General features: G+C 38.3%; 1 protein-coding gene across 1 annotated transcript in view; it reads left to right on the forward strand.

Annotated features, from left to right (window-relative positions):
* The window catches only part of FAM151B (family with sequence similarity 151 member B), a 31,785-nt gene extending 20,270 nt beyond the window's left edge, over positions 1-11,515 (forward strand). The window contains exons 4-6 of the mRNA XM_052644244.1: positions 3,272-3,489; positions 5,843-5,978; positions 11,356-11,515. Of these exons, the coding sequence (XP_052500204.1) occupies positions 3,272-3,489; positions 5,843-5,978; positions 11,356-11,515 (514 nt within the window). The remainder of the gene's footprint in view (positions 1-3,271; positions 3,490-5,842; positions 5,979-11,355) is intronic.
* The last annotated feature ends 12,926 nt before the right edge of the window (positions 11,516-24,441 follow it).

The raw sequence follows: 24,441 nt of genomic DNA on the forward strand, positions 1-24,441 counted from the left end.
GACAGCATCTATATTAGAATCTGTTAAGGTCCTGCATTAGAGTTTATTAATCCACTTTAATCTAGGGCCCGAATTTCAGGGGTATAAGAATGAGAAAAAAAGCAGCTTATTATATGGGAGCAGAGTTAAAGAGAGGCTGATTTCCTCTGGTTTTAGTGAACAGTATCCTTGCTCACTAATAAATATGACCCTATAGAAGCAGAAGAGATCAAGAAGAGGTGGAAAGAATACACAGAACTGTACAAAAAGAGTTTAATGACCCAGCTAATGACGATGGTGTAGTCTCTCACTCAGAGCCAAACATTGTGGAGTATAAAATCAAGTGGGCCTTAGGAAGTGCTGCTGCCAATAAAGTCAGTGGAGATGATGGAATCCCTGCAGAGCTATTTAAAATCCTAAAAGATGATGCTATGAAAGTGCTGCTCTCAATATGTCAGCAAATTTGGAAAACCCAGCAGTGGCTGCGGGACTGGAAAATGTTCAGTCCTCATCCCAATTCCAAAGAAGGGTAGTACTAAAGAATGTTCAAACCACCAGACAGTTGCACTCATCTCCCATGCTAGTAAGGCTATGCTCAAAATCCTCCAAGCTAGGCTTCAGCATTACATGAACTGAGAGCTTCCGATGTCCAAACTGGGTTTAGCAAAGACAGAGGAACCAGAGATCAAATTGCCAACATTGCCTGGATCACAGAGAAAGCAAGGGAATTCCAGAAAAATATCTATCTCTGTTTCATTGACTATGCTAAAGTCTTTGACTGTGTGTATCATAACAAACTGTGAAAAACTCTTAGAGAGATGGGAATACCAGACCATCTTACTTGTCTCCTGGGGAACCTGTATGTGGGTCAAGAAGCAAAGTTGGAACCCTGTATGCAACAACTGAGTAGTTCAGGATTGAGAAAAGAGTACAAAAAGGCTGTTTATTGTCTCCTTGTTTGTTTAACTTATACACAGAGCACATTATGCAAAATGCCAGGCTGGATGAGTTACAAGCTGGAATTGAGATTGCTGGGAGAAATATCAACAACTTCAGATATGCTGATGATACCACTCTAATGGCAGAAAGCGAAGAGGAATTCTTAAGAGTCTCCTGATGAGGGTGAAGGAGGAGAGTGAAAAAGCCAACTTAAAACTAAATATTAAAAAAACAAAGATCCTGGCATCCGGTCCTTTCACTTCATGGCAAATGGAAGGGAAAAGGTGGAAGCAGTGACAGATTTTTTTTCTTCTTGGGCTCTAAAATCACCGTGGATGATAACTACAGCCATGAAATTAGAAGGCGATTGCTTCTTGGCAGGAAAGCTATGACAAACCTAAAACAGTGTGTGAAAAAGCAAAGACCAAAAAAAAAAAGCAAAGACATCACTTTGCTGACAAAGGTCCATATAGTCAAGGCTATGATCTTTCTAGTAGTCATGTACAGATTTGAGAGCTGAACTATAAAGAAGACAGAGCGCTGAAGAATTGATGCTTTTGAACTGTGGTGCTGGAGAAGACTCTTAAGAATCCCTTGGAAAGCAAGGAGATCAAACCAGTCAATTTTTAAATTATTATTTATTATTATTATTTTTTTACTTTACAATATTGTATTGGTTTTGCCATACATCAACATGAATCCACCACGGGTGTACACGTGTTCCCAATCCTGAACCCCCTCCCACCTCCCTCCCCATACCATCCCTCTGGGTCATCCCAGTGCACCAGCCCCAAGCATCCTGTATCCTGCATCGAACCATGATATTATACATGTTTCAATGTGGCATACACACTGAGGAAACCAGAATTGAAAGAGACCCGTGTACCCCAATGTTCATCGCAGCACTGTTTATAATAGCCAGGACATGGAAGCAACCTAGATGTCCATCAGCAGATGAATGGATAAGAAAGCTGTGGTACATATACACAATGGAGTATTACTCAGCCATTAAAACCAGTCAATTATAAAGGAAATCAACCCTGAATATTCTTTGGAAGAACTGATGCTGAAGCTGAAGCTCCAATACTCTGGTCATCTGATGTGAACAGCTGGCTTGTTGGAAAAGACCTTGATGCTGGGAAAGACTGCAAAGGCAGGAAAAGAGGGCAACAGAGGATGAAATGGTTGGATGGCATCACTGATGCAATCGACATGAACTTGGGCAACCTCCGGGAGATGGTGAGGGATAGGGAAGCCTGCTGTGCTGCAGTCCATGGGGTTGCAAAGAGCCAGACATGACTGGCGACTGAACACAGTGAACAACAATGATGACATTATCAGTTTCTGCTCATAAAGTAGGAAGCCAAAAGGAGTGAGGGAAGAGTGGTGGAAGCATAGGCAGAAGGACTCCAGTCCATTAAGAGGAAAAGTTGAAGACTGACAAGGGGTGCTGCATGTTCTCCCTCCCAATATCCACCTCCCAGACTCTTAGTCCCCCCAATCATTGTGTTCCTTAAAAGCTAATTTTCTGAGAAATATGCATAGGCCTCAAAGATTCAGAAGCGATTCAAGATTGCATGTACTGTAGTTTTCCAATAAAGTTTGTTTGTATTTTTTAAAAGTAAAAATTATATTGGCTGTTCAAAGCCTTATTATTTCAAAATGTATTCGTCCAAGAAGACGTCAGGAAGTAAAAGGAGTGAAGTTGCTTTTTAGTTTAAAAGTAACTAAAATATAGTTGTCTTGAGTTCTCAGAAAAGATGTTTACAGTAGAGGAGAAAAATGAAGTTTATAAAAGCTTTAAGGAAATGTTTTAATTTTACATATTGCAGTCATTTTTAGAAATGTGTTTGTGCATCCAGACTCACAAGAATACATACAGGGAAAGAGGCTCTTTTTCCCAAGGCCATTAGCCAGTGTTAGAGACATAGTGTCTGAGTGCACTTTGGGTATTTTCATAAACTGGAATTTGCAGGTTGTGAGTATGTTTAATTTTTAAATCCTATTTATACATTCTTTGATGAGTGAATATTTGTGTCTTTTCTTAAATTGTTTTTATACTGAGTGATCATAATACAGGGTTTTGAAACTTCTATCTACAGGTAGTGGCATTATTCATACATTTATAGAACCTTTTAAGTACCTTCATGAATAATAAGTATAAATCACTATTTTAAGATATGGCATATGTTAACTTTCCCCTCTGGTGATATCTAATCTTTCATTTTATTTAATTCAAGCATTATGATGTTATACATTTATTATGAATTTGAGAATGTTAAAGCCACTAGTCTAAAAGAACCTTTTACTTTTACTTTAGGAATGTATCTCATTGACAACAAATTGTTTTTAGTTTGGCAGCTGTAGAACCATCCATGATGCTCTTGGAAAATGTCAAGAGGTATCTGAAGCGTCCAGTGTGGATTAATGCTGATGTTCGTCCTGGTCCAAATGGAAATAGCAGAGTAGTGGATGCAAAGCCTTTTATAGACACTGTGACATCCTTCTTTCCAGATGTGACATTTTCCCTGGGTTGGACAACAGGATGGCATCCTGAGAAAGTCAATGAAGGTGATAATTTAAAACATGTGTTCCTTTTATACATTCAGATATAAAAGTAATACCTTTAATACAAAACCAAAAGCATGTTCTATAAATCCAAGAGCCTAATGGAGAGAAAGATCTGGCCCTAAAGATGTGTGTATGACTCTTCCTTCTGTTATTTCAGATCGATCTCGTTCACTGGTGACATTTTGTCACCAGGCTCCCACAGAAAATAGTTATTTGCAAGGTCTAGAATAACCAAAGCTGCCTCTATACATACTTGAGGCAAATTCTGAGTTGGTCTCTTTGTACTTGTAGAGCATTCTATACTCTTTTTTTTCTTTTACTTTGAAGCAAACTCTCTATGTTGGATGAAAGATAAAGAAGTGGTAATAAAATCTTTTTAAGTGATGTAAGGCCAGAAGTAGGGGATGTGTGGTTGAAGAGCATAGATTCTGCTCCCTTGATATTAGAAGGTCCTCGAAATGTAGACTGCTAGAAAACAAGCTTGGTGCCCTCACGCCCTCTAGCTAGACAGAGGGTGTACGAGGCCACGAGACTTCGCTCTCAGGGAAATTTCTTCTTTTTCTTCATGTACTCTTTTCGATGGACCTGATATTCAGCTTCGTTTTCCTGGATGAAACTTATTACGCTATATGGATTCATCTTTTTCTCCATACATCCCTATTTAATGATTGTCCAGTAAAATCACTAATTAGGGATCCTAAATCAGGGATCCAGTAAAATCAGATGTTCTGGGACACCTGAACACATGGTAAAAATAATTAACGAAGAAGATATTTAGAGTTTATGGAAATGTTAGCCTTTATCTTGTGTTTAGGGCATTTTAAAATTTACTTATTTGCTATTACTGTCTTTAGATGTAAAGTTTTAAAATCTAACATGAGATCAGAGTAACTGCTATCTGGTTGCGTAGTGACATTTAGGTTATAACCCCTGAGCCAACAATTGATATAATCGAGAGAAAAACAGTATACTTTAAATTTGTTCTATTTTAATTTTCTAATCATTTTATTCGTGTCAGTAAAGGATATAGCCTATAATTCAAAGTGTTTAAAGAAGATAAACTAGAAACGATTTAATAGCTTCCATACTGCTTCTGATCTCTTTTTAGTCACAGTTTAGTCTAACTCTGACTTTAATCTCAGGCTTGAACTGAATTAAACCATGTCTGGGTCTTTAAGTCATGTTGGTGTTGAATGTTTCCAGGCTACTTTTCCCCTGCTGGCCAATGGTCATTACCACCGTGTGTTTTATCTTCCCTTACTTCTTATGCTACAAATTTTAGGAAAGAGAATTTATGTTTGTAGTAATGTAAGTAATAGCTTATGTTAGCAGCCCCTTTTTCTAATTAAAAAGATACAATTTTCTAGATTTTAAAAGAAAACAGACCTTTCCCTTCTTTCATGAGGAATTTAGCTGCTATAGGCTTTTAGTAAATTGTTCCTTTACAGACCAATACTTTTTCAACCTACTTTTGATAGAGTTTAGGGGTTATTTTTTAAATATACATTTTTTTTCTGAAGCTGTGTATAAATAGGCAGATATATTTTCCACAATGTCTAAACTTGATTTAAAACAGAAAACACACATATAAAAGCCAATTCAAATACTATTTCTATTTTAGATAAAATGTGTAAGTAATTTGGACTAGCCCCCACATTTAAAAAAAAATTGAAGTTAATTATTACCTAAATAGCTCGTAAGTACCTAGCAACCATCTTTTTCCTGGAAAAGAAAGCTTAACACAAGTGGAAAATCTAAGTTTCTAGAGTATATGAATGATGCAGAGCCTTAGAATTTTAAATTATATATATATAGTGCCAACATTTCCTTTTTTGTACTTGATAGATTAATCAATTCTTTTCTAAGGTTTCAATTTTTTTGCTTGATTTGCTCTCGTTCACTTGTGACATAACTTTAGATGTAATTTTTTTATCTGCATCCCACTCAAAATATTTTCCTGCATTAAGTGGTATACTGCTCTCTCTGAATCCAAATGGAAATTTTAATGAATTACCTATGAATTTATATATTTCATATATAATTTAATTTTTATCCTTTCTTGGTGGCTCAGGTGGTAAAGCGTCTGCCTGCAATGCAGGAGACCCGGATTTGATCCCTGGGTTGGGAAGATCCCCTGGAGAAGGAAGTGGCAACCCACTCCAGTATTCTTGCCTGGAAAATCCCATGGTCGGAGGAGCATGATAGGTTACAGTCCATGGACTTTTTCTGAATCCAAATGGAAATTTTAGTGAATTACCTATGAAGTTACATATTCATATATAATTTAATTTTTACTTAATTGACTTTTTAGGATTCTGGTGAGAAAAGTTAAATTTCTTTCTTTTCACTTCAGGTTACAGTTGGACAATGGTGAAAGAGATGGAATATATATGTAACAAGCTAAATCAACCTGTAACATTTCCTGTCAGAGCAGCATTAGTCAGGCAGTCTTGTTCTCAGTTACTTTGGCTGTTGAAGCAATCACACAGGTATGTGTAAGTTTGACAGTGTAGTGTGTACATGTGAGTGTGTGTGAAAGATGAAAACTGATCATACAGACAGTGTGTGTGAGAGAGAGACAGAAGACGGACGCTGATTCTTGTCAGTGCTCAGACTTCCTCCCTGGAATGAAGCTCCTTGATGAATCTTAATATCAGGTCTTTCACCTCTATTCCACACGAAACCTTTTGCCCATAATAGGTACCTAATTTGTCATTTTTTTCAACATACTACACATTCACAAAAAGTTATAAGTGGATACAATAATTTCCCTTTGAATTCTGTCATAATTCCGAGTCTTTTCCACATAAAAATTTTGTTATTTTAAAAATTAATTTTTTTTGGCTGTGCAGCTTGTGAGATCTTAGTTCCCTAACCAGAGATTGAATCTGTACCCTCGGCAGTGAAAGTACCAAGTCCTAACCACTGGACTGCCAAGGAATCCCCCAAATTTTGTTATTTTATCATGTCATAAAAATTTGTTGGACCATGTATTAAATATTATAAAGCTGCAGATAGTGAAACAGTTTTGATACTATGTTTTTTAATAGGCTAGTCAATAGGACAGCAGGGAAAGCCCAGAAATAAACTCAGCTCTATCATGGAACTTAGGATAGGAAAAGGCTGGTATTTCAGATCACTGGTGCAAAAGTTCAATAACTTGTATAGGGACAGGCAACACTGTAGGAAAAACAAAGTAAATGACCTTCCTTAATCTTCCTCCAAAATAAATTCCAGATGAATTAAAGACTTGAATGCCAAACAATAAATGCATAAAGAAAACACAATTGATGATTTTTTTTTTGTATATATAGTTTCAGAATGGAGAAGACCCTTCTTGTAAGGCACAAAACCCAGAAGCAATAAAAGGAAATTTTGATACATTTGAATACGTAGAAATGAAAAGATTCTGGTAAAACTGCCCTCAACACATATGTTACATGGTTGTAAACAATTCTAACAAGCAAATAATTATCATAAATCATCCAGAAAAGGACCCAGTTTGATAATTCACTATATTTTAGAGAGTAAGAGAAGCATATACCCAAATATTAGAGAAATATCCATATTCCTGTGGGTAGAGTTTTTACTAAATGCTTTTTCAGTTTTTATGAAAATAACCCTATTTTCTCACATTATATATTAATAAAATAAATTATATTAGCATTTTATATATTGAATCATCCACACATCCCTCTTGAGATTTATCATGCTTTTATAGTCTGCTGAATTTTATTGCTAATATTTTAGTTAGAATTTCGGCATTTTAAAGTGAGATTGGTCTGTAGTTTTTTCTTTCTCAGTTTTGGGTATCAATATCATGGGCATTTCATTAGAAAAAAACTAAGGACCTTTCTTTCTTTTTACATTTCCTAAGATGTTAAAAATAACATTCAAATAGCCTGTACTTGAGTTTGAATAAACTCAATGTTGAAACCAACCTGGTGCTTAGTGTTAGAGGCTCAGTCGTGTCTGACTCTTTCTGACCCCATGGATAGTAGCCCACCAGGCTCCTCTGTCCATGAAATTCTCCAGGCAAGAATACTGGAGAGGGTTGCCATTCCCTTCTCCAGGGGATCTTCCCAACCCAGGGATCAAACCTGGGTTTCCAGCATTGCAGGCGGATTCTTCACCATCTGAGCCACCAAAGAATATAAATATAATTTTTATTTTATTTTTCATCGACTGTTTTAAGGGTGACTAACAGTTAGAACTGGACATGGAACAACAGACTGCTTCCAAATAGGAAAAGGAGTACGTCAAGGCTGTATATTGTCACCCTGCTTGTTTAACTTCTATGCAGAGTACATCATGAGAAACGCTGGACTGGAAGAAACACAAGCTGGAATCAAGATTTCCAGGAGAAATATCAATAACCTCAGATATGCAGATGACACCACCCTTAGGGCAGAAAGTGAAGAGGAACTAAAAAGCCTCTTGATGAAAGTAAAAGAGAGTGAAAAACTTGGCTTAAAGCTCAACATTCAGAAAACAAAGATCATGGCATCCGGTCCCATCACCCCATGGGAAATAGATGGAGAAACAGTGGAAACAGTGTCAGACTTTATTTTTGGGGGCTCCAAGATCACTGCAGATGGTGATTGCAGCCATGAAATTAAAAGATGCTTACTCCTTGGAAGAAAAGTTATGCCCAACCTAGATAGGATGTTCAAAAGCAGAGACATTACTTTGCTGACTAAGGTCCATCTAGTCAAGGCTATGGTTTTTCCTGTGGTCATGTATGGATCCAAGAGTTGGTCTGTGAAGAAGGCTGAGCGCCAAAGAATTGATGCTTTTGAACTGCGGTGTTGGAGAAGACTCTTGAGAGTCCCTTGGACTGCAAGGAGATCCAACCAGTCCATTCTGAAGGAGATCAACCCTGGGATTTCTTTGGAAGGAATGATGCTAAAGCTGAAACTCCAGTACTCTGGCCACCTCATGCGAAGAGTTGACTCATTGGAAAAGACCTTGATGCTGGCAGGGATTGGGGGCAGGAGAAGAAGGGGACGACCGAGGATGAGATGGCTGGATGGCATCACTGACTCGATGGACGCGAGTCTGAGTGAACTCTGGGAGTTGGTGATGGACAGGGAGGCCTGGCGTGCTGCGATTCATGGGGTCGCAAAGAGTCGGACACAGCTGAGCGACTGAACTGAACTGAACTGTCATAAAAATAATATTAAGCCTACACAGAAGTTGCAACATCTCCTTTACCCATGTTCCCAAATTGTTTATCCATTCTTTCTTCCTCTATCCTTCTCTCTCCCCCATCTGCTTTTCTTTCTTTTTTTCTGTTATGATGTCTCATATCCTGAAGTCCTCCAGTGTAGACTTAACCCACACAAGAATGCACTTCTGTATTTCTACTGTGTAGCCTCCCAACCAGGAAATCAGCATTAAGGCAAAACTGCCCCTATAGTCTCGAGATTCCATTCAAATTTATCAGCCATTCCAACAATCCTTATTTCCTTGTGGTCTATGAAACTCTCTAAGAACATGCACTGCATTTAGTTTGCATCAGTCTCTTTCAAAATTCTTCCTCAATTTTTCCTTTCCTCTCATACATGTAACAGTCTTAAAGACTACAGGCCCTTTATTATGAAAAATATCCTCAGTCTCAATCAGTTCAGTATTTCCTCATGCTAGATCTCAGGTCTTGCATTCTTGGCAAGCTAATCATGTTCTTGTCCCAATTCCCAAATCAGTCACTTCTTCAAGAATCCCTTCTTGATTATAGTAGCAGGTGGTATTTAGAAAGCAAAATCTGGGATTTTAGTATAATCATTGCTCCTAGAGTATCAATGCTTCCAGGACTGTTAGGGATAGGAAAGAATTCTTAAGCAAGACACAAAAATCATTAGCCATAAAGGATATGTTTGAGTAATTTGAACACATTAAAATTTGGAAATTCTTGCCATCAAAAAACACCATGAAGAATATGAACAGGTTAGGCAGAGTTGGGGAATATTTTTGTATATCAAAAGGGCTCTAATCAGAATTTATAATGAATTCCATATTCTACTGTGTGCACATCAGAGTTCATTTATTATTGAGTCATATTTGGATTATTTCATGGTTTTGTCTATTGCAAAAATTGGTGGTATGAACATTCATATATATATATATGTATATATACATAAATGTGAGCACACACATACATCCTGGTGCAAATGTGCCTAAAGATTATGTCAGGAAGGAATTTCTAGAAATAGAATTTCTAGGTCATAGGGTGTTCATATTTTCAATTTAGTGGATACTGCTAAACTATTTTCCAAAGAAAATGAATAAACTGTGGCTACATGTTTCAACTTGAATACATTTCACAAAAAATATTCAGCAAAAGATGCAATACCAAAAATATTACATCCCATATGATTCCACTTATATGAAATTTATTAACAGGCAAAAATTAAACTGTGTTGTTTAGGATGAATATACAGGTGGTAAAGAAGATGGCAACTGAAAAGTCTAGGTTGTGAGAACTCCCAGGGAGAGGTGAGGCTGTGATGGGGCTCTGATATCCAGGTGTCTCCTAAGGTGCTGGCAAGGTTCTTTTCTTGGTTTGTGTTGTGTTACACTGGAGTTCACTTTATAATAATTTGTCAAAATTTACATTTATGCTTTATGCATCTTTTCCTATATGTGTTATTTCACAGTGAAAAGAGCTTTAAAAATGAAACCTGAGAGGTGATTTGAATGAATGCAATTTAAAATACCCTTAGGCAATTTTATTTTTCCTATTTTAGTTTGTATACCATAGTGGGAGGATTAAAAGAGGCAAAATAACACTGGAAAGCTCTTCTTTTAACCTAAATTCATATCTCTCTTTTTATAAGGTTTGTCTCCATGGTGCTTGAATAAAGTAATAAAAATGCCATTTTAGCAAAAATATGTTTTTAGAGTAATTCTTATTTTTTTTCCTGTGTTCCCCACCGTAGTTTAAAATTCTTTTGGGTTTGTCACATAATACTCTTATGGAGCAAAGTCCAAAGTACTTTCCTTTGTTACATTTCCAGAATGGTGTTATCATCCTTAAGGACAGTGATGTGTCAGTGTAATAACAAGAATATATATATTGGTTAGACAGTTTTCCCATTTTTAGTAGAACAACTGCTTTGGAGATTTTCTCCTGGAATCTGACATGCTTATGAGGAAAATAAATATGAAAATACTTAAGAGATTTGCATTTCTCTAAATTCTAATAAGAACAGTGTAATAGTAATGTCACCGGAAGAAATGAAAATATATGATTTAAGTAGCATTTGAATTTCTGAGCATATTCTTACATCCATAATCAGTCTGCATATATTATTATTGTTTTTTGACTCCAGAAATAGATCTAGGTTTATTCTCTTTGGCGTTGTTATATCTCATACAGAAACCCCCAGAAGGGATAGCAGGGCCCCTTAGAAGTGGATGTGAATGTTGGGAATGTCAGTGACAATTGTATCTCTTCACTGTCCCTTCCAGTCATGATTTTGACTCTGGCCTGGCTACTGAAGAAACAAGGTTAGAGCTGCGGTTTTGTGTAGGGAACGGATTCCTTGATCAACAACACAATCTCCTCTGTTCTTTTGTCCAAAATTGGGCCTATTTACAGTGCTAACCATTCTGAGTTTCCAAAGTCATATGAGGGTTACCTAATTTAGGCAATAGCGATGTGAATTTTATTCTCTCTAGCCCTTTGATGTTGATGAAGGAATGAAACAGGAAAATACAGTTCCACCAGTGCTAATTAATTTTTCTTCTATGTGAATTTGGGTTAGAGACAAATGAGGGTGACTGTGTTTAGGCTTGTTGGAATTCTTCATCACTGTTTCTTATCCTTCTCTATTAACTATATAATTCTGTTTTGTTTTGATGCAGGTACAGCCTGACCATTTGGACTGGAAAAAATGATAGCTATTCTATTGAAGATTTACTTTTTATTAGAGATCATTTTGACAAAAAACGAGTTTTCTATGACATCTTGGAACCACAAAACCATGAATTTAAACAAGCCATTGGAATCAAAATTAATCTCTAAGATGAAAATTCTGCTAAATTATTTCATGTTTTGCTTTTGCAATCCTTCCTTGTCTGATCTGAATTAATTACCATATAAATTATGATGACTGATTTATGTTCCAGTTCATCAAATCAAAAAATACTTATTGAACGCTTACTCTGTTAGGCCTCTGTCCTTATAATACTGTACCTACCTACAAGATTTGGAAAGAAGAGATTTCATTGGGCCTCATATAATAATGATTTAGGAAAATGAATCTTTAAAACCATTAATAAAAATATTTTGGTATATTGAAAATAATGGAAAAAATCCACTTGTCATACAGATACTAAATTACATGTTGGTGTTAGCATTACAGAGATTCCATAAAAATATGCCATCCTCTTTTATTTTCCCTGGAGAACTAATTATTTCAGAGACTACAAAGGAGAAAGAGGGCTTTAAAAACGTTTTCAGCTTTCACAGGGTTGAGCAGTTTTCTTATAACAAGATCAAGTCTATTTACTGAAAGCAATGAGGATTAAATTAGGATGTATCTAGAATTTCCTTATTGTTCAGAGCATCCTGACAGCCATATATTAATGTGTTGTTTTGTATTCTTTGTTTTGATCATAGTATCTTATCTAGAGTGAGCAAAATACTACTGGAGAGCAGAATTTTAATCCTGGTAATCTATTATTTGTTTTTCAAGATTTTCACCCACACCACCTTGTCCCAGGCCCTTGTTCCACTATTAGAATTTTAAAAATTATTTCCTCATGACTTCATTCCTCACATTACTCAAAGAAACCCTGGATAATTCTGCTGAAAAAAAAAAAACAAAAACAAAACTTTAAAAACACCTCTTTCTTTATGCCAGATCAAAAACCTCTAGGGGCTTCTTAAATTCAACTTCATTGAATTTTACTCTTTCAATACCCTTCCTAATATAGTCCCACTCTAAAAGTTAATTCAGTGTCCTCAGTACAGTGCTTTGTTTCAAAATTGCTTACACCATCAGTAATCTCCAGATTTTACTTCAACGATTACTTTTAACTGATAGTGTTCGCTAGTTGTGTCAGACATTGTCGTTATGTCTCCTTAGCTAGACTATGAAGTCCTTCATGGTGAGAGAACATTCTTAATTGTCTTTACAGTATCTGGCATAGTCCTGAGCAAGGTATTCAGAAAAACATGTTGCTTCTTTGATTTATTGAAAAGTACTGTAGCAATGAATGTCCTAAGATATGTAATTTGTCTTTTATCAACCATTTCCCCCCAGAGAATAAAATGGTGCTGTGCAGAGAAAAGAGCTTGGGTTTTGAATTCAGATAGACTTCCCTTACAGCCCCACCTCTGTCCCTTACTAGCCATGGATTTGAGGAAATATTTAACCTCATTGAGTCTTGATTCCTTCCTGTATAAAATGGGGGCAAGGGGCAGGGTGGAGGATGAGGATTCTCTTGTAGGGTTGTTGTGAAGATTAAGGGAGATTCTTGCAATGGAAGCATGTAGCTCAGTGTTTGTCTCATAGCAAGCGCTCAACAGATAGTCCCTTTTTATTAGACTTACCATGTGATCATACCCATTGTAGATAGATGGCAGTAAGAGATATAACGTGAAACATTGTACACACGCAATACTTAAAGAAAATGATCACATTCTACTTTAAATTTTAGCTACAACTGAATATGCTGCTATTGGTCAAATAGCAACTAAAAGTTCACTTTCCATGGTTGTTTGCCAAAAGCAAAAGGTGCAATTTCATAATTATAAAATTATAACAATTGTAGCAAAGAATAACTCTTTTAAAACTATGGTAAAAAGTATTGTTTACATCATAAATGTTCTAAAATGACCCTGCTTAGCTTTCACAAAAAGAGTTGAATTTATAAATGAACTACATTTAAGTTTAAAATAAAATTCATTTGCCCAGATTATTTTTACTATTTATCTGGTCCTCAATAATATTTTTTAAAGTATTAATCTTAAAGCCAAATGCTTTTGTATTGAGAAATTTATCAACTGAGTGTTATTTAGAGTAAGATTTAAAACTATATTTTAAAGTGTTCTCGGGAATAAAAGGGCTTCCCAGGTGACTCACTGGTGAAGAATCCACCTGCCAATTCAGAAGATGCCAGAAATGCTGGTTTGATCCTTGGGTGGGAAAGATAACCTGGAGGAGAAAATAGCAACCTGCTTCAGCATTCTTACCAAGAAAATCCCATGGACAGAGAAGCCTGGCAGGCCACACTCCATGGGGCCCCAAAGAGTCGGACGCAAGGGCACACACAGCAGCAGGAATAAAAATTATATAAGAGAATTATAAAATTTACTCTGTTGAAAGTAAAATTTAAATGGATTATGGTCCATATGGAAAAAAAGGATAATGATTCCTCCTTCATGCCCTACACAGATAATAATTTGAGTTGGATCTTAGGCCTAAAAGTGAAAGCTAAATCTATAAAGCATTTAGAAGAGAATAAAGGAGAATGTTTTCATGACTTAAGGTAATTCTCTCTTTCCTTTTTTAAATTTCAGCTTTACTGAGATAAACTGACACTTAAAATTGTAAGGTATTATTATTAAATATTTGGTAAGTTCACAGACACAAGTAAATGATTTAATAACACCTTTTTTTTCTCTCCAGATTCTCTGGTTTAATGTATTAAGATCCCATAGCATCCAAATGCCGTTTCTCAAGCCTGCAGAGCAATCCTCTCCCTAGAAAATGCTTTTGTACAAGATCCAATTGTTCAAAAAATCAGAGCTTTTAAAAGAAGTGTGGCTTATGGCCCTGTAACAGTGATTTGATTGCTGAGCAACCAGATGCGTACTTATTTATCCAGTGGGAAATTGTTGCAAGTTATTCAGAACAGGTTGTTCATTTGCTTGTTTGTTGGAGCTAGGATTTTAGATTTTTCCTTGTAACTAAAAGAAAAAAAACAAAAAACAAAACAAAACCAACAACAACTGAAATACCTAGTGAATATATAGAAAAATGCAATATTTCTCATTTTGAAATTTAAGATGGGAGTCTACCTAGTATGAGCTTACTATCTTACGAGTTCATGAATCAATGCAAGGAACATTGTGTGTTAGAAAGATGAGAATAGTAGTGCTGAAGTACTTTTTAATCTAGAAAATGAGAGTATAATGAATCAGTAAAACCAAGAAGAACTGATCACAGGTCTTGAAGAAGTGGGGCAGGATCCGGGAGCGCTTGGCGGCCTCAGCAGCAGGAGTTCAGGGGCCTTGTTCCAGAGTCCCACCTCAGTCACTCTTCTAGTCTTCACTGTGATTTCCTCTCTGTTCCTCGTACATCTGGACTGCCATGCTTTGGTCCAGAGACCTTAATTTGTTCAGTCACTTGTGTCTTTCATGAGGGAGACATGTACTTCAGGGCTCAGTAGGAACTTGGGTGAGGCCGGTGTGGTGGAGGGAAAAGGGACACCTAATTGATGTTTGATTTCCTGAAGCAGGGCAAATAATTCAGAAATGATTTCTATCCCAAGGCTCTTATCGTCTAGTAGGGGGAGCAAAAGTGAAAGCGAAGTCACTCAGTCGTGTCCGATTCTTTGTGACCCCATGGACTGTAGCCTATGAGGTTCCTCCATCCATGGAATTTTCCAGGCAAGAGTACTGGACTGGGTTGCCATTTCCTTCTCCAGGGGATCTCACTGACCCAAGGATTGAACCCAGGTCTCCAGCATTGCAAGCTGTCTGAGCCACCAGGGAAGCTCGAGCTACAAAGGAAGCCCAGTAGGGGGAGAGAGACTTGTAAATAGTATGTTGAATATTTGCTGTAACTCTTGTAATGGAACTGTACTCCAGGTTGTGGCAAGAGACAGGAGTCTGTTCTAATTTGGAGAGAATACTTGAGTTGTGTTTAGTAAGATTCACCATGTAGACAGAGGGAATGGCCTTTCTGACAGAAGCACATGAGCAGAGGAACTCTTAAGGAGGAAAACCTTGTTCAGAAAAGTTTTTGTGGAGGCACTAAGGAGTTTGTTCCTTTTCTCTCAAGCTGTAGGAGGCATCATACCATTTTAAGCAGGGATGTGTTATCAGTTTTGAGTGTTACAAAGATGATTCCAATGGCATGAGAAGGAAAAGGAGATGACGCCTTGAATTAAGGTGGAAGCAAAAGGGGATGGGAAGGCTCAAGACATAGAGAAAAGGTTAAGAAGGAAGAACTTTTAAGACTTTGTAAACTAGTTGACTGAGAAGTATGGGGGAGAAGGAAGAATCTAATAATACATATTTTGGGCTCGTGTAACAGAGGTTCAGGAGGAGCCACTGACCCAAACAGGACAAGACAGAGGCTAGATATTGCTATCTTTCTCAGTGATTTGTCGACATTGCTACCTGATACCAATTTGGAAAGAAAAATAAAAAACCCATCTTCCTGCCTCTGAACTCACCTCCCATCTACGGTCATACCACACTGAACACACCCAATCTCATCTGAACTCATCTCCCATTTTGACTTTAGGAAGAATGCTCTTTAATTCAGGTTTCCCAGGTAGCGCTGGTGGTAAAGAATCCATCTGCCAGTGCAGGGATGCAAGAGTGGAGGGTTCAATCCTCAGGTCAGGAAGATTCCCTGGAGTAGGAAATGGCAACCCACTCCAGTATTCTTGCCTGGAAAATTCCATGGACAGAGAAGCTGGTGGGCTATAGTCCATGGGGCTGTAAAGAGTTGGACGTGACTGAGCTCTTTAAATCTACCAGTTTCTTAACTACACCCACTCCCCAGTAACTGCTACTTCACTACATATATTTAGGTTATGTCATAATTTTAACCAACAAAAGCTACCCCATGGTCTAACCATCAGAGTAGAGAGAAAACAGGCAAACCTTGGAAAGTGCTCACCCAACTGCCTGTCCTCAAAGGGAGGCTCTTTTGTTTCTATGCTTCTGCTTGCTAAAGGAACCAGTCTGACTAAATCAGGCAGTTGAGTTGTTCTGGGTTTGATAGAGATACCAAGGGAACATTTCATGCAAAGATGGGCTCAATAAAGGAGAGGAATGGTATGGACCTAACAGAAGCAGAAGATATTAAGAAGAGGTGGCAAGAATATACAGAAGAACTGTACAAAAAAGATCTTCACGACCCAGATAATCACGATGGTGTGATCACTCACCTAGAGCCAGATATCCTGGAATGTGAAGTCAAGTGGGCCTCAGAAAGCATCACTACGAACAAAGCTAGTGGAGGTGATGGAATTCCAGTAGAGCTATTTCAAATCCTGAAAGATGATGCTGTGAAAGTGCTACACTCAATATGCCAGCAAATTTGGAAAACTCAGCAGTAGCCACAGGACTGGAAAAGGTCAGTTTTCATTCCAATCCCAAAGAAAGGCAATGCCAAAGAATGCTCAAACTACCGCACAATTACACTCATCTCACACGCAAGTAAAGTAATGCTCAAAATTTTCCAAGCCAGGCTTCAGCAATACGTGAACCGTGAACTTCCTGATGTTCAAGCTGGTTTTAGAAAAGGCAAAGGAACCAGATATCAAATTGCCCACATCTGCTGGATCATGGAAAAAGCAAGAGTTCCAGAAAAACATCTGTTTCTGCTTTATTGACTATGCCAAAGCCTTTGACTGTGAGGGTCACAAAAAACTGTGGAAAATTCTTCAAGAGATGGGAATACCAGACCACCTGACCTGCCTCTTGAGAAATCTGTATGCAGGTCAGGAAGCACCAGTTAGAACTGGACATGGAACAACAGACTGCTTCCAAATAGGAAAAGGAGTGCGTCAAGGCTGTATATTGTTGCCCTGCTTATTTAACTTCTATGCAGAGTACATCATGAGAAACGCTGGGCTGGAAGAAGCACAAGCTGGAATCAAGATTGCTGGGAGAAATATCAATAACCTCAGATATACAGATGACTCCACCCTTATGGCAGAAAGTGAAGAGGAACTGAAAAGCCTCTTGATGAAAGTGAAAGAGGACAGTGAAAAAGTTGGCCTAAAGCTCAACATTCCGAAAACGAAGATCATGACATCTGGTCCCATCACTTCATTGGAAATAGATGGGGAAACAGTGGAAACAGTGTCAGATTTTATTTTGGGGGGCCCCAAAATCACTGCAGATGGTTATTGCAGCCATGAAATTTTAAAAGACGCTTACTCCTTGGAAAGAAAGTTATGACCAACCTAGATAGCATATTCAAAAGCAGAGACATTACTTTTCCAACAAAGGTCCATCTAGTCAAGGCTATGGTTTTTCCAGTAGTCATGTATGGACGTGAGAGTTTGACTGTGAAGAAAGCTGAGCACCGAAGAATTGATGCTTTTGAACTGTGGTGTTGGAGAAGACTCTTGAGAGTCCCTTGGACTGCAAGAAGATCCAACCAATCCATTCTGAAGGAGATCAGCCCTGGGATTTCTTTGGAAGGAATGATGCTAAAGCTGAAACTCCAGTACTTTGGCCACCTCATGCGAAGAGTTGACTCATTGGAAGAGACTCTGATGCTGGGAGGGATTGGGGGCAGGAGGAGAAGGGGACGACCGAGGATGAGATGGCTGCATGGCATCACGGACTCAATGGACATGAGTCTGAGTGAACTCTGGGAGTTGGTGATGGACAGGGAGGCCTGGTGTGCTGCGATTCATGGGGTTGCAGAGTTGGACACGACTGAGCGACTGAACTGAACTGATAGAATCTTCATAAAGGCTGGTCATTGCCCCTTTCTTCTTTATCCCTTGTTGGGGTCACATAATGTAGTAAGAATTTAGAAAATTTAATTGAAGTATTTAGTGTGAGAGTCTGTTTCCACTTTGTGAATTCAAGAGCTAATCAAAAAATTCTGAATTAAAGTTGAAGGGTGTGATCTCTTCACAGAGCCTATTGAGCTCTGTCCCTAAGCCAAGGTTTCTATAAGGTCTTTCATGACTTTCCCAGGGCTTTCTCCTGGTGCACATCCTCTGCTAGACTACGATTATTTTATGGGTTTGTGTTTTGCCCTCAACTGTGCTGTTGGGGGAGAGGTTATTCATCATTTTTTTGATACCTGGTCAGAACAGGCCCTTAACAAATGATGGATGAATGCTTGATGGATGACACAAAACCTCAGCAATTCTCTTAGATCAGTGGTTCCTAATGTGTGGCCCACAAACCCCTCAGTGTCCCTGAGATGCTTTTAGAAGGGAGATGAGATCAAAACCATTTGTGAAATTGCCCGTCTCACTGTGTTGACATTTGCACTGATGGCAGAGAAAAGAATGTTAGATCCAGCTGTTGATAGCTGGTGTGCTGTGCTTAGTCACTCAGTCGTGTCTGACTCTTCGTGACCTCATGGACGGTAGCCCACTAGGCTCTTCTTGCCCATGGGGCTTCTCCAGGCAAGAATACTGGAGTGGGTTGTCATGCCATCCTCCAGGGGATCTTCCCAACCCAGGAATCAAACCCAGGTCTCCCGCATTGCAGGTGGATTCTTAACTGTGTGAGCCACCAGGAAAGCCCTTAGCATGAATCAAATTCATGGCATCGACTATCAGTCATAATCTCCACTGCCCCACATGTGAAAACAAAAAGAACACAGGAATATCATCGATGATTCAGCAATAATCAGTCATTTCAGTAAATCTTGATCCTGAGTACATATCTTTTTAAGATTCCATGTGATGGAATTGAGGTAGAGTACAGCTCTGTTGTACTGAAGTTCAGGACTTGTTTTAAAGAAAAGCCCTTGATGCAAACTGAACCAGCCATTTTTTTCATGGAAAAAATATTTACTTGAAAGGACAACTGACAGCCCAGTTACTTAGTCTTGGGTAATTGGCAGATATTTTCTCAAAAATGAACAAAGCAAGCTTGTCACTTAAAGGAAAACAACTGACAGTATCTGCCGCCAATGATAAAACCTGAGGTTTTACACGTAAAATCAGAATTTAACTAAACTTGAACCATCGTTGTGAGCTTGACAGTTCCCAGTACTTAAGGACTTTGATATCAGTGGTAATATTAATAAATGTTATTTTTTTTAATGTTACATACTGCAATGGGTCAACACTTAGAATATCTGCATAACTCAACGAATCATTGTTTTACAAATTACTAGTGCATGATATTATAAGGTCTTGCTTGGATAAGGAATCCATTCAAAGTGCAAGTCAAAGCAGGGAAATTTAATGTAATAAAAAATGAAAATGGTGTGGCTTCAGATTCTATACTACAACTAACCGTTTAAGAAACTACCACCTACTCAACAAGTATGAGTACAGTGTCAAGAAAGATGATCTATAATTATCTGAAAAGGGTATTAAATTATTCCTTCCTTTTATATATATCTGCATGATGCCATATTTTCCTCATGTTTCCACTAAACATTTTACAACAGATTGAAGCAGAAACACAGTTGAGAATCCAGCTGTTTTCTATTAAGTCGAACATTAAAGAGACTGCGAAAGCATGAAACACTGCCACTTTTCTCACTAAATATATTTTGGAAACTAGATATTTTCATAAAATATTAATGCTAATGTGTAATGGGTTTGGCATTTTAAAACAATATTTTTAAAATGGCCCAGTTTTAAATTTCAATGTAGTAAATATTGATACACATAACCCAGATATACAAAATAACAACAAAAACCATTTGAGGTTATAATTTTTTATACTGTAGAGTTCTAAGACCAAAATGTGTGAATGTCTCAAGGTGTTTCAGGTGTTCAGCATTTGTGGATAAAAGGTTCATGCCATTTCTGCTTGATAATTCTAGCATTGTATCTTAAAGCTGTAAAATCTATGTCAGTCAGTCATTTCAGTCACTCAGTCGTGTCTGACTCTGCGACCCCGTGAACTGAAGCCTGCCAGGCCTCCCTGTTCATCACCAACTCCCAGAGTTTACTCAGACTCATGTCCATTGAGTCGGTGATGCCATCCAACCATCTCATCCTCTGTCGTCCCCTTCTTCTCCTGCCCTCAATCTTTCCCAGCATCAGGGTCTTTTCAAATGAGTCAACTCTTCGCATCAGGTGGCCAAAGTATTGGAGTTTCAGCTTCAACATCAGTCCTTCCAATGAACACCCAGGACTGATCTTTAGGATGGACTGGTTGGATCTCCTTGCAGTCCAAGGGACTCTCAAGAGTTTTCTCCAACACCACAGTTCAAAAGCATCAATTCTTCAGCACTCAGCATTCTTTACAGTCCAACTCTCACATCCATACATGACCACTGGAAAAACCATAGCCTTGACTAGACGGACCTTCGCTGACAAAGTAATGTCTCTGCTTTTTAATATGCTGTCTAGGTTGGTCATAACTTTCCTTCCAGGGAGAAAGTGTCTTTTAATTTCATGGCTGCAATCACCATCTGCAGTGATTTTGGAGCCCAAAAACATAAAGTCTCTCACTGTTTCTACTGTTTCTCCATTTATTTGCCACGAAGTGATGGGACTGGATGCCATGATCTTTGTTTTCTGAATGTTGAGTTTTAAACCAGCTTTTTCACTCTCCTCTTTCACTTTCATCAAGAGGCTCTTTAGTTCTTCTTCACTTTCTGCCATAAGGGTGGTGTCGTCTGCATATCTGAGGTTTGGTATTTGTTCCAGCAATCTTGATTCCAGCTTGTGCTTCTTCCAGCCCAGCGTTTCTCATGATGTACTCTGCGTAGAAGTTAAATAAGCAGGGTGACAATATATAGCCTTGACATACTCCTTTCACAATTTGGAAACAGTCTGTTGTTCCATGTCCAGTTCTAACTGTTGCTTCCTGACCTGCATACAGATTTCTCAAGAGGCAGGTCAGGTGGTCTGGTATTCCCATCTCTTTCAGAATTTTCCACAGTTTATTGTGATCCACACAGTCAAAGGCTTTGGCATAGTCAATAAAGCAGAAATAGATGTTTTTCTGGAACTCTGTTGCTCTTTTGATGATTCAGTGGATGTTGGCAATTTGATCTCTGATTCCTCTGCCTTTTCTAAAACCAGCTTGAACATCTGGAAGTTCACGGTTCATGTACTGTTGAAGCCTGGCTTGGAGAATTTTGAGTATTACTTTGCTAGCGTGTATTAGTATTACTTTGCTAGATGAGTACAATTGTGCGGCAGTTTGAGCATTCTTTGGCACTGCCTTTCTTTGTGATTGCAATGAAAACTGACCTTATCCAGTCCTGTGGCCACTGCTGAGTCTTCCAAATTTGCTGGCATATTGAGTGCAACACTTTCACAGCATCACCTTTTAGGATTTGAAATAGCTTAACTGGAATTCCATCACCTCCACTTGCCTTGTTCATAGTGATGCTTCCTAAGGCCTGCTTGACTTCACTTTCCAGGATATCTGGCTCTAGGTGAGTGATCACACCATTGTGATTATCTGGGTCATGAAGATCTTTTTTGTATAGTTCTTCTGTATATTCTTGCCACCTCTTCTTAATATCTTCTGTTTTTGTTAGGTCCATACCATTTCTGTCCTTTATCGAGCCCATCTTTGCATGAAATTTTCCCTTGGTATCTCTAATTTAAATGTATTTTGTGTCTAAACATATTCAATCCTTGAAAAATAGTTTTATTAGTCTTTATTTTTTTATTTCTTGGCCGCACCACTCAGTTGTGGAATCTTAGCTCCCCAGCCAGGGATTGAACTCTGCCATTGGCAGTGAAAGCTCGAAGTCCTAATCACCAGACAATCAGGGAATTCCCTATTAGCCTTCAAATTGAAATATATATACACAAGCAATTTTAAGATTCAAACAGTACAGAAGTATGTTGAAGTTGTTTTTTAGTTAAAAGGCTGTATAAAATAATGACCCATTTGTAACATTGTAGGGGAAAGAGAATAATTATAACCTGTCTTATGAACTTATCAAATGTTTTCTAGTTTTTAAAATTCCCTTATCCTTGTATTTATGATAAGCAGTAAAAATGTGAAGTGTGTACTATACGCCAGGCATTGTACTAAAGAACCTCTGTGACATGCTGTGATCACTGATAAAGCTACTGTCTCCTGATACACTTTTCAAAGCTGAAGCCTTAGGTGTCAAAGCTGCCTTATAACTCTCTTGGCATGAACCATGAAGTCCTTGTTTTGATAATGATTATCTTCTTTCTGGACCATATTTTCCATTTTGATCCAACTGATACTGCTTTAGGTACTGTCTTGTTCTGAAACATTTTGGATGTATTAATAGGATCCCACTGAAATTAACTCAAATAACTGAGGCTAGGGAAGAACTTACCATAAGAGAAATATCCAGAAAATTCAGAGAAATGTTGAACACCTAGGTGGCAGGAAGGGCAAAAACTAAGACCACTGTCCTAAGCAACTAAGACAAGGTCCTCAGCAGTGGGAGGTCACAAACTCCAGTGTGCCACAAGACAAATTCAGATTACTGAGAGAAAACTCCCACTGGTTCATCCCAGTTTGTGCCTTTGTTCCTTTGGGTCACTTGTCCATCTTTCATCCAGTTTACTGTCTGGGAGTAAGGGAACCAATGGGATGATATGATACCTTAGGCTGCCCCTTCTAACAGAAGGGCAGAAACAGCCAAGAATGTACCTGGTGGTGTACTCCCATCTCTTCATTCTTGAGAATTCTGATGCCTCAATGCTCCATTTGTGTGGAACTGGGATAACCTACATTTACCACTGGCTAAGAGGAGAGTGAAAAAGTTGGCTTAAAGCTCAACATTCAGAAAACGAAGATCATGGCAACTGGTCCCATCACTTCATGGGAAATAGATGGGGAAACAGTGTCAGACTTTATTTTTGGGGGCTCCAAAATCAATGCAGATGGTGACTGCAGCCATGAAATTAAAAGACACTTACTCCTTGGAAGAAAAGTTATGACCAACCTAGATAGCATATTCAAAAGCAGAGACATTACTTTGCCGACTAAGGTCTGTCTAGTCAAGGCTATGGTTTTTCCTGTGGTCATGTTTGGATGCAAGAGTTGGACTGTGAAGAAAGCTGGGTGCTGAAGAATTGATGCTTTTGAACTGTTTGGAGAAGACTCGAGAGTCCCTTGGACTGCAAGGAGATCCAACCAGTCCATTCTGAAGGAGATGAGCCCTGGGTGTTCTTTGGAAGGAATGATGCTAAAGCTGAAACTCCAGTACTTTGGCCACCTCATGCGAAGAGTTGACTCATTGGAAAAGACTGATGGTGGGAGGGATTGAGGGCAGGAGGAGAAGGGGACGACCGAGGATGAGATGGCTGCATGGCATCACCGACTCAATGGATGTGAGTTTGAGTGAACTCCAGGAGATGGTGATGGACAGGGAGGCCTGGCGTGCTGCAATTTGTGGGGTCGCAAAGAGTCAGACACGACTGAGCGACTAAACTGAACTGAACTGATGATAATGCAAGGGGGTCCCCAGTGAGTTCCTCATATTCTACCCGTATTTATTCCAACCAGTGTCATGAAACCTTTTCCTCCTGTGAAGGAACCAGGAATGATCAGATGGTTATCACAGTTGCCATTTTGGTGGACTGTGATTGAATCCCTTGGTGGAATTGTTCTTCCCTTGAATATCAGATTCCTCATATTTATAGGACCCAAGGCTGTAGGGATAATACAGAATTTTTTTTTTAAAGAAATTGAGACGAGCCTTTTGAAATGTGTTGCCTGACAATCAAAATTTATATTTATGCCACTAAAGCTAACACTGAATAAACACGAAAATAAAGCTAAGAAGTTGCATGGATGACTGAAATTCAAAAAAGTAATTTCAATCATTAGTTTTCATCTTGTCCCAATGAATCTAGAATTGTCAATAAGTAAAGCCTTTCTCAAAAAATCTTCAAGGTTGATAAGACTTTGGTGGTTAGTCAATCAAAGGAATCTCTTTTGTTAAATCTTTGATTAACATCTATCCTCAGCCTATTTCCAAAAGTGACTGTTATCTTCCTAGGATAGGTAAAATATTTGAAATATTTTTGTAACTTCAATTTTCTGGCTTTAGTTGTTTTTCTTAATCTGGAGGACTTGGACCAAGTCAGTCATCAGTT

This window comes from Budorcas taxicolor, chromosome 7, assembly GCF_023091745.1.
Source record: "Budorcas taxicolor isolate Tak-1 chromosome 7, Takin1.1, whole genome shotgun sequence".
Lineage (NCBI taxonomy): Eukaryota > Metazoa > Chordata > Mammalia > Artiodactyla > Bovidae > Budorcas > Budorcas taxicolor.